Source organism: Cyprinodon variegatus, unplaced genomic scaffold (genome assembly GCF_000732505.1).
Source record: "Cyprinodon variegatus isolate N-32 unplaced genomic scaffold, C_variegatus-1.0 Scaffold402, whole genome shotgun sequence".
NCBI lineage: Eukaryota > Metazoa > Chordata > Actinopteri > Cyprinodontiformes > Cyprinodontidae > Cyprinodon > Cyprinodon variegatus.
Window position 1 is genome coordinate 648059 of NW_015150855.1, and position 10008 is coordinate 658066.

General features: G+C 40.9%; 1 protein-coding gene across 4 annotated transcripts in view; it reads left to right on the forward strand.

Annotated features, from left to right (window-relative positions):
* LOC107092986 (putative violet-sensitive opsin) overlaps window positions 1-8532 on the forward strand; it is a 12554-nt gene extending 4022 nt beyond the window's left edge. Inside the window, exons 2-7 of one of the 4 annotated variants that reach the window (XM_015387751.1) lie at window positions 5545-5883; window positions 5958-7294; window positions 7360-7528; window positions 7598-7763; window positions 7911-8150; window positions 8289-8532. In XM_015387751.1, coding sequence (XP_015243237.1) covers window positions 6955-7294; window positions 7360-7528; window positions 7598-7763; window positions 7911-8150; window positions 8289-8381 — 1008 coding nt within the window. In that variant the 5' untranslated portion in view covers window positions 5545-5883; window positions 5958-6954 and the 3' untranslated portion in view covers window positions 8382-8532. Of the gene's footprint in view, window positions 1-4141; window positions 7295-7359; window positions 7529-7597; window positions 7764-7910; window positions 8151-8288 lie in introns of those variants that run through there. The other 3 variants (XM_015387749.1, XM_015387750.1, XM_015387752.1) reach the window with 3 other exon arrangements.
* The last annotated feature ends 1476 nt before the right edge of the window (window positions 8533-10008 follow it).

Here is a 10008-nt window from a genome sequence, read left to right on the forward strand (position 1 = left end):
AGGATAGGAGAGATATGATCTCTCTTTTTAGTTTTCATCAGAACTCTGGCTGCAGCCTTTTGGATCAGCTGAAGGCTTTTAACTACAGTCATGGCCAAAAGATTTGAGAATGATTCAAATGTTATTATTTACAAAGTCTACTGCTTCAGTTTTTATAACGGCAATTTGCATATACTCCAGAATGTTATAAAGAGTTATCAGCATAACACCAATTAATTGCAAAGTCAATATTTGCCTAGAAAATGAACTTTATCCCCCAAAACACATTTCAACGTCATTGCAGCCCTGCATTAAAAGGAGCAGCTAACATGGTTTCAGTGATTGCTCCATTAGCAAAGGTGTGGGTGGTGATGAGGACAGGGCTGTCATGATTACGCAGGGGTTGACGTTAAGGACTTTCTAATTTCATTTGCCCAGAAACTATTTTTACTTGCCCAGTATAATGTTTGATAAATTCCTAATATTCATATTTTTCTATATATATCAATGAAACATGTTTGTTTTTTAAATGTTTTTGTAATTCAGTAAGTTTCCAGGTTTCTGGTGTGTATATGCATGCGTCAGATAATGAACTCAAGCCTACATTACCGTGTTAGCATGCTTTTCAATCCTTCCTGCACATTCTTTTCAAACTAAACTTTGCTTTAAACTGTTTCGTGCTTGGAAAAATATAAATTATAATGTTAAAAATCTAAAAAAAATTTGACAGGTTAAAAACTTACACTACTACTATTCACCAATTTAACGTGTTTAGCTCTATAACATTTAAATGCACCGCTCCAATGTCTAAGAGAAAAAAATTTAATGAATATTTTTTTATGTATGACCACTGTACAGAAGACTGGCTTATGATAGAAATATTTACACTGTGCGCATACAATTATTATTATTTTCCTAATCCCTGACTGAACATTTTTAATATAGCGTGTATTATAGTATAAATTAAACTCATCATCCAGCTGCTGCTTTGCAGAATTCTCTCCTCAAGAGCTGAATCACGCCATCTAGCGGAAAATCACGCGAGAATGTGTACAAAACAGCAAAAATGGCGCCGGCAACGCTTATGGGTCATTTTCATCGAATGTCGGTGATTTTAAAGTAATTTTTGAGTGATAAATATATATATTTTTTTGTGATCATTTCACTTGCCCGGCGGGCAAATCCAATTAAATATGTTCTCTCCCGACAATAAACACTACTTGCCCCGGGGGATCGCGCGATGGTTAACATCGAGCCCTGTTTAGGGTTCAATAGTTTCAAGCAGTAATGACAAACAGTAAATAATTGGAAGAATGCCTTATTTCTATGCTGTTTGAGTTTTATCATGTTATTCTGCAACTTACAGGTGGCTGTTCCTTACATCACCTGCCTGAAAAATCATCTTGAAACAAGGTTCCAGAACCTGGATACCATTGCGGCATTCAGTGTTTTGGGACCATGGGGAGCTGCACTGTAGGGGATGAAGAGACAATGGTCCAGTGGCGGCTGGTGAAAAATATTTTTGGTGGGGCTGATATAGCCTAGTGTATGTCTCCAACTAATCCAGAATAAGAATTCAAATAAACAATTGGAAATGAAATACAATTTAGCAGTAATGATTTCATTTACTATATAATAACAGTAACAGCGATGATGTTGGTCACTGTGACGGGGTTCTTTGGCCTCCAAGAATCCAGGCTCAGTCGGTGATTTATTGAGCTCAAAAACTCAAAACAGGGTGCAAAAGAAACTAAACATATAAGATCCTCTGGGCCTCAGCCTCCCTCCAGTTACCAGCAATGTAACAAAGAAACAGAAAACAAAAATGGACGCCCTTCTTCCCACAGCCCTCATTAAATAGTTTAAGCCCCTCCCCTCAGGCTTACTTATTTCTGATTTCTTCTCATAAATCAGTTTTGTCCATATATTACCTCCACAAACAATTGATATACAAAAACAAATAATTTTTACAACTTAATTCCTTTACGCAGACAAGTCTGCCATGTCTGTTTTAGAGACTAAACTGGCTCGCTTGTTTTATTCACCTTCTGTTCTTCCATTAATGAAATAGCATCACCAGGGACCCCTCAGCACTTAAAAAGTCCCCTTATTCCCTTATTTTCCACCAATGTGTTACTGGCCCTCCATAACAGCTCACATCTTTGTCAGTGAAGCTGAGTGCTCCACATCTCTTCCTTCATGGTGCCCATCTACATTAAGATCCACAATTCTGAGATTAAAGTCAGAATTCTGAGATTTAAGTCAGAATTCTGACTTTTTTCCCATATTAAACTGAAATGTTAAAAAATCAGTAAACCTTTCTTTATTATTTCAGTGGCCCCAATCCTCTTCCAGAATTTATTGTCAATTTATTTTCAATTTTTTATTTTTTTTCATCCAAAGGGAAGCTTTATGAGCCAGAAATCCATCCTGGAACCAGAATACTTTAATCCCTGCATATATAAATAAGAAAGGATTGAAAACTTTCCTTTTTAGAAATGCCTACAATTGTTGATTTTAAATTTTTTTTAATAGGCTACGTATGCCTTTTAATGTTATGGTCTTTTAAACTTGTTTTAATTTTCCCTTTTTTATATGTATTACTTTGTAGCACTTTGAGATTTGAAGTCAAATGTAAAGTGCGTTATAAATAAAATTCATTATTATTATTATTACTTTACAGTTCACCAGATCATCCAGTCAAATTGATTCAAAGTTTTCTATCTAAGGAAAACCAGTTGATTGCATTGACTCAAATACAATCCCTCACACTAAGCATGCTTGTAGCGACAGTGGAGAGGAAAAACTCCCTTTTAACAGGAAGAAACCTCCAGCAGAACCAGGCTCAGTGTGAGCGGCCATCTGCTGAGGCCAACTGGGGTTCAAGGAGACAGAAGCAGAGATAGAAAATCCACATTCATTGGAAGACTGCGAAAGGAAAAGATCCACCTTAACTAGTTTTCACTTAATACATTCCCAAAATGCACCATGGTAGAAGCATATTTGCATTTAATGAGGCAGTTATCGATTTACTTATTGAACAGAAAAGCACAAAACATAGGAGCTACTTATTTCTTATTATATTAATTCAGAGATTTTAAAAGTTTTTCTGAAACATAAGTCTTTTGAATTTAATCAACCTATCCGGAAAATCTGCAGATGCTCTTCAATAATATATATACATACATACATAAAAATGGAATCTGGACAGGATGCGGCGCAAGAAGCTGAGGTTGGCTTCCGATTCTAGCTTTCATTTGAGAAATGAATAAAGGGTTTTTCCCTACCTCCAGCAACTTTAATCTACTCTAATTAAAGAACAACAACACCTAGACCCGTTGTGAGGCCTTACTCCAATTTGTGAAACCAGAAAAAGGTTTCATAAATCCGAGACTTGGTTTTAAATATTCCACAAGTAGTTTAGAATAATCTAGTCCACGTTAGATGTGTCTAGCTGTTGTTGTATTTTAATTAGAGCGCATTAAAGATGCTAAAGGTAGGGAAAATTGAGCCCTTTATTCATTTCCCCGAGTCTGAAGCTCCAATCGGAAGCTAACTTCAGCATCCTATGCAATAATCAGTAAGGGTGAAACACTGAAACCCAGCATCGCAACATTATCCCACATGTTCACAGCGCCCATAGGAGACAAGGAACACAAACCTTTTCTCTAGATCACCGGTTCCATTATGTCAAGCTAGTTTTAATAAGTTGGTTTGAAGTTGGGTTTTCAAACCCAGCGGGATCTAGCAAACGGTTGATCCGACTGAAGGACTCCGATGTCGGCCAGCGTCTCTCAGCTGCTCCCCCCTCCCACACGCGGTGGTGCATTTAGGGACTGTCAACAAACCAAGCACTCTTGAAAACAAACATCGATAAGTTCCTTATCTTATGACCAGCTAAGACCAAACTAATATAAAATCATGCCAACAGATAACATGTGTAAGGCACACTTGCTTATATGAAATTTTAAGCTATTTTCGGTTTTCAAGATACTTTAAAAGACAAAAGTTGGGACTTTTCTTCAATAGCTTCCATGTCACGTGACCTGGAGCCTGAATACCCAACTTCAAACAAACTTCACCGCGGTACTGCAGCAATAATAATAATAATAGTAATAATAATAATAAATCCTTCTCATTTTTCCTATTTTTCAATTCAGTTTATTTCTATAGCTCCAATTCACAACACGTCATACGGCACTTTACAGTTCACCAGATCATCCAGTCAAATGGATTTTCTATCTAAGGAAGACCAGTTGATTGCACTGACTCATTGACCCAAAGGCAATCCCTCACACTAAGCATGCTTGTAGCCACAGTGGAGAGGAAAAACTCCCTTTTAACAGGAAGAAACCTTCAGCAGAACCAGGCTCAGTGTGAGCGGCCATCTGCTGAGGCCGACTGGGGTTCAAGGAGACAGAAGCAGAGATACAAAAAGCAACTTTTAAAGGCGTCCCAACAGGTCTACACTGGAGTCATGTGTGGCATGAAAATTGGCCAAATTGTGTGATTGTCTCACTTAATGCATGAAGCAGCCCTGTGATGTGCGGGGTCTGCAGAGATGGTAGGTTCTTATCATCATACTAGACCTGTACCAGAATGGAGGGTCGGTCAGACCTGATGATCCTCACTGCAGAGCTGAGCGTTGGTTGCAGCTTTGACCATAGAGATGGACAAACACAGAATGGATGATGGTAGTGGAGAAGCTGAGAGGCAGCTCTGGTGGAAGGTCGGACCTCTCCTCACTTGAAGTAGTTCTGAGCCAAACACTTTGCAGCTTGGGTAACCTACCAGATCCTGATTCTGCCAACCACATTCCGGAGATAAAAAAGCAGACCTCTTTTTTATTAATAATATTTATCTCTTAATGCTTAGCATACTTTTGAATAACCATGTCAGAAAATCCTCCACTGGGGTTCCACAAGGCTCTCTGCTAAACCTTTTTATTTGTGCAGTTTTTACAGTTTCCGTTTGTCTGGTCGGCCTAAATGAAAACATTTTCTGATACGTTGACTGAGTGAAATACTAGGTTTAAAATTTCCCTTCTAGAGCAAAGCATTACACAGTGCTATCAATCATTCAACGCTATACTGCATGTAAAATAAAAGTGTGAGTCTAAGCATAAGCAACCCTTGTCGGACAGTTTATTTACACTTTTTAAACCATGATTTTTGAAGCTACAAAAGTTATACAAAATACAAACAACATAAAATCAAATTAGAAGCACAGAGAGTTTATTCATGCACGTTATTTTGCTGCAGATCAACATACCAGAACAGAATGAGCTGCTTCTGCAAACAAGCCGTGCACAAAATGTGCTCTGATTAAACCACCGGTCAGAGGGAAATGCCAGATCAACGGGAAATGGAAACATTCTGAGGCTTTAGTGAGAAAAAAAACCCCTCCTTTCTGACCAGAAGATGCAGAGAATCCCCTCCGAACTGAGGTCGTATCATACCCATGCTTGACCTGTTCACAGCCTGGTTACGATACAGCCTCAGCTCAGACGGAAACTGATGAATTGATCTGTAAATAATGTATTTGTTCTGCCTCATCCTCCTGCAGGAGAAGCTGCCCTTAAACAATCCCAGTTCCAAACAGCCAAAGAATAGAGAAAAAAATCTGAAGTAGCGTGGAGGTCCAGCAGCTTCTTCTTGAAACTGGCGCTCTGCAGTGGCTGAGACTCTTCCCTTCATGAAGCAGGCATGATGCAGTGATGAAAAGGCAGGGGAGCGGGGCCATAAATACCTGAGCTTCAGAGATTTCCGTCTTTATCCGCATCTTCAGTTATCCGTGTGGACGACCAGGAGCAGCAGCAGGAGGGAGTGGGAGCTGTGGAGTCATTATAAGTCTAAGCTCTTTATTTGCCGGATTGGGACAGATTAAGGTGGATGACCCGCTCAGGTACATCATAAACATCCGGATTAGATCTAAAGTCACGGAAACGTAAAGGTTCTTATAGAGATTTTATCTTTCAGCCACCTGCTCTTCAACATTTTACCTTAAACCTGAATGCAAAGCTCAGCGGCAGCCTTGAACTCATGCAGGTTAACGTTAAAAGACTGTAATGAGACTGGAACGGAACTTAATAAACACAATCTGACTATGTTTTTTCTTAATTTCATATGTAGAAAAAACAAAGCATTTTAGCTAAAAAGCAGGTTATAGGTTATATTACTAAAGAAAAACATATTTAAGAAAAATACTTACCTTTCTGTTTCCCCCTGGGATTGTTTGAATTAAATTATGTAACATGAGAATCTTATATAAAAACAATCTTAAATAAAATAAATGGTCTAAAATGTATCCTTATGGTGTTAAATGATTAATAGAACAACCTTGTAAAATGAATTTAAATTCATTTCAGGAATATTTTTTTATCCCAAAATGGGAAATTTCAGGGAAAAAAAACATTTATGGTGAAAAGATGATAAAAAGTGATTTTACTTTTTGTTTATCTGGAGGTTAGTGTGTTTGTCGGACAGGTTAATGGTCTTAAGGAGCCGTTAATCACTGATCTCTGAGAAGAACAAACATTTATCTTCTTTTGCAAAGGTTGTCCAACAATAGGGACAGTCAACAGAAAAACAAAAGACAGACATTGGTGAGATCAGCCAATCGCTGCATTATATATGCAGAAATCTACCTATTTCACATCAATTCTTTTTGTATAAAACTGCTTCCCTCCAGAACAAAAAAAAGACAAATTTTCTCCCTGATTCAACCAACAGGAAACAACTTGTCAGGAAAATTCATTTTCTGTTTAAACAGGGTCAGCTGTCAGTTATTTATTTGTGTTTCTTGTCCATAAGGAGATTAAAGTGTCAGAAGGATTAAATCCATACGTTTGAGAAAATCCGTGCAGATTATCTTTGCTTTAAGTGGTTTATGGATGTATAAAAAGAGGCTGAAGGCGTTCGATGTATATAAAGAGACTGAAGGAGCTCGCTGAGGTCGGAAAAGCTCAGCGTAAAGATGAAGAAACATTTTAACCTGTATGAGAATATGACCAACATGGACCCCTTCGAGGGTCCTCAGTATTATATCGCCCCGATGTGGGCATTTCACGTACAGACCGCCTTCATGAGCTTCGTTCTCTTCTGTGGCTGGCCGTTAAACACTCTGGTTCTGCTGGCTACTATTAAGTACAAGAAGCTTAGAGCTCCTCTCAACTACATGCTGGTCAACATCTCCTTCGCTGCCTTCGTCTTCCTTACCTACTCAAACACTCAGGTGTGGGCCGCTGCCGTGAAGGGCTACTACTTCCTCGGTTACACCTTGTGTGCCTCAGAAGCTGCGGTCGCCGCGGGAACAGGTAAGGCTGGGAAGGTGAGCGGCTGATGTGGTGACAGCGGGTTATAAACAACTCTGTCTCCACAGGTCTGGTGACGTCCTGGTCTCTCGCTGTGCTCTCCTTTGAGCGGTACATTGTGATCTGTAAACCGTTTGGAGCGTTTAAGTTTGGGAACGCTCATGCCGGTGCCGCCGTCGCCTTCTGTTGGATCATGGGGTTCGGCGCTGCCTCGCCACCTCTTTTTGGGTGGAGCAGGTGGGTCTCCTGCGTCTGTCGGCTATGTGGGTGCTGATGTTCTCCAGCTGATGTGATCTTTATGTGCAGGTTTATCCCCGAGGGGCTGAACTGTGCCTGCGGACCCGACTGGTACACCAGAAACGAGGAGTTAGGCACCACCAGCTACATGTACTTCCTGCTTACTACCTGCTTCTGCATCCCTCTGTCTGTCATCATCTTCTCCTACTCCCAGTTACTGGGAGCTCTAAGAGCTGTGAGTCCATCTATCCACTGAGACATTTTACAAAACAGCGTGAAGCTGTAGATGCGTAATAATCTACAAATTCAAAAAAACACCAGCTTTGGAGGTTGGATCGGGCATTTCTTGTACTGATGAAGCTTCTCCAATGGTTTTCTGCAGGTTGCCGCCCAGCAGGCAGAGTCGGCGTCCACCCAGAAGGCTGAGAAGGAGGTGTCCAGGATGATCATCGTCATGGTGCTCTCCTTCTGCGCCTGCTACTGCCCCTACGCCATAACTGGTCTTGTGTACGCCAACTCTTCAGACGCAAACAGGGATTACAGACTCGTTACCATCCCAGCTTTCTTAACCAAGAGCTCCTGCGTCTACAACCCCCTCATCTACATCTACATGAACAAGCAGGTGAGGAGGACCCACTTGGTTCTGATCCCTGAAGTAGCTAAGTATTACATTTTGTAGAGATCTTCCTGCAATGCTCCTCCCAAACCAGAAAGTCGATGAAGATATAAAGATCCTGACTTTTTGCTTCTCTGTCTCTAGTTTAATGCCTGCATCATGGAGATGGTGTTTGGAAAGAAAATGGAAGATGCATCTGAAGTGTCTTCAAAGACTGAGGTGTCCACAGCATCGTAATGTTTGGAGCAAAACTCATAAGGACATTTGACTTCCCTAAAGGACTTTTAAACTTTTTGGTTCAGAGGATCCACAGGAAAAAGCACCATGTAAATACAGTTTACATATGAAAAGACCAGATGAAATTTACTGTAGTATGCATTTGTATAGATAAAAGCAACAAAAAAAACTAAATAAAAATATGTTCAATTTATTGTTGGATTTTCCTCACTTTTGCAAAATGACAAATTGCGTTATTAACCACTCAGAGACCGTAAGAAAGTTTGGACTTTTATTAAATAGGTGTTGAAGATCTGTCGTCACCAAGGTCAGTTCACCTGAGGAAAGGAGAGGTAGAGATGTTAGCGAGGCGGCAAGAATAACAGAGAAGATATTCTGAGAATATGAGTGTAGCTTGTTCACTGATAAGAAGAGAGCTAGCAGCGAAGGAGGAGGCCACCCCATTGGTTTGGAGGTAAGTGGGGTTTTACATCCTTTGGAAAGCGCCATGTAAAACTCCGCCCTCCAGCATACCACCTGTTCACAGGTGGTATGCTGGAGGGCGGAGTTGTACTCTAAGTTTAAAGGAGCTGCAGGTGGCAAAGTGGGGCTGGTGCACCCAGAAATGACCTTTGGAATCCAAGGGTTCAGGACACGGAGCCGGTAAGCTGTTCTCTGGATCTGAGGACACACAGAGGACAGAAACACATGAGATCAATCTGGAGACTGAAGGTCTGGCTTGTTTCTACCTGTGCAGGTTAACTATCAGTTGCAGAGCCATTGTGAAACAGGCAAGAGATGAGGAGACACTCTCTGCCATAAGATAAACCACCTACTTCAGGCCCACCCACCACTCCGAAACTCTCACTGGAAACAAAGGTAAACGGACTCAGGAAACTCACAGTACGGTAGTTATTTAAAAACTATTTGCACAGCAGTAAACTAACGTTTCTACTAACAAACTAATCCCTGTTCATATCCAGCACAAGAACGAATGGAAGAGAACCACAGACTGAGAGCTAGAACCAGCTCTACATCCTGAAGAACATCTACAACATCCACCAGACGTGGAGACATCAGGCAGCCGTCAGAAGGAACGACAGAACCGCCAGGCATGAGGATAAACGATAATGACTCCTATCAAGCTGTGTCCAGCACAGACAATCCTGTCTGAATCCTGTCGGTCTGCTCACTCCTGCTGCCTGGTGGCCGTTCTAGAGGTGGCAGCCCTATGTAATCAATGGCTCCATCCAAATGTCAGTGAGGATTCTCAAGCCAAAGCGGAAGTGCGTCAGCAGGCGCCATGACCAGTGCTGTCCGGATAGAGCTGGCAGTAATGATGGAGGTAGGAAGATGTAGCAGCACGCTTCCTGTCATAGCTCCTTTAGCATAGAGTCCTCCCAACACTCCTGTTTCTTCACGCATAGCCTACACATGCTAATGTTCACCTTTATAATATATAATTAGCCAGTTAATACATTGCTATTACTTTTCTGAAGGCTTTAGTCCCAAATCAACTAACATTATCCATATAAATATTTGGGCTGAAGGCTGGATTCCTAACCCTGGGTAGCGCTCTACAGTTGACCCCATGTAAGGTGGCAGGGAAAGGAGCTAGGAGCTAGCAGGAGAAGCAGAGGATAGGGGT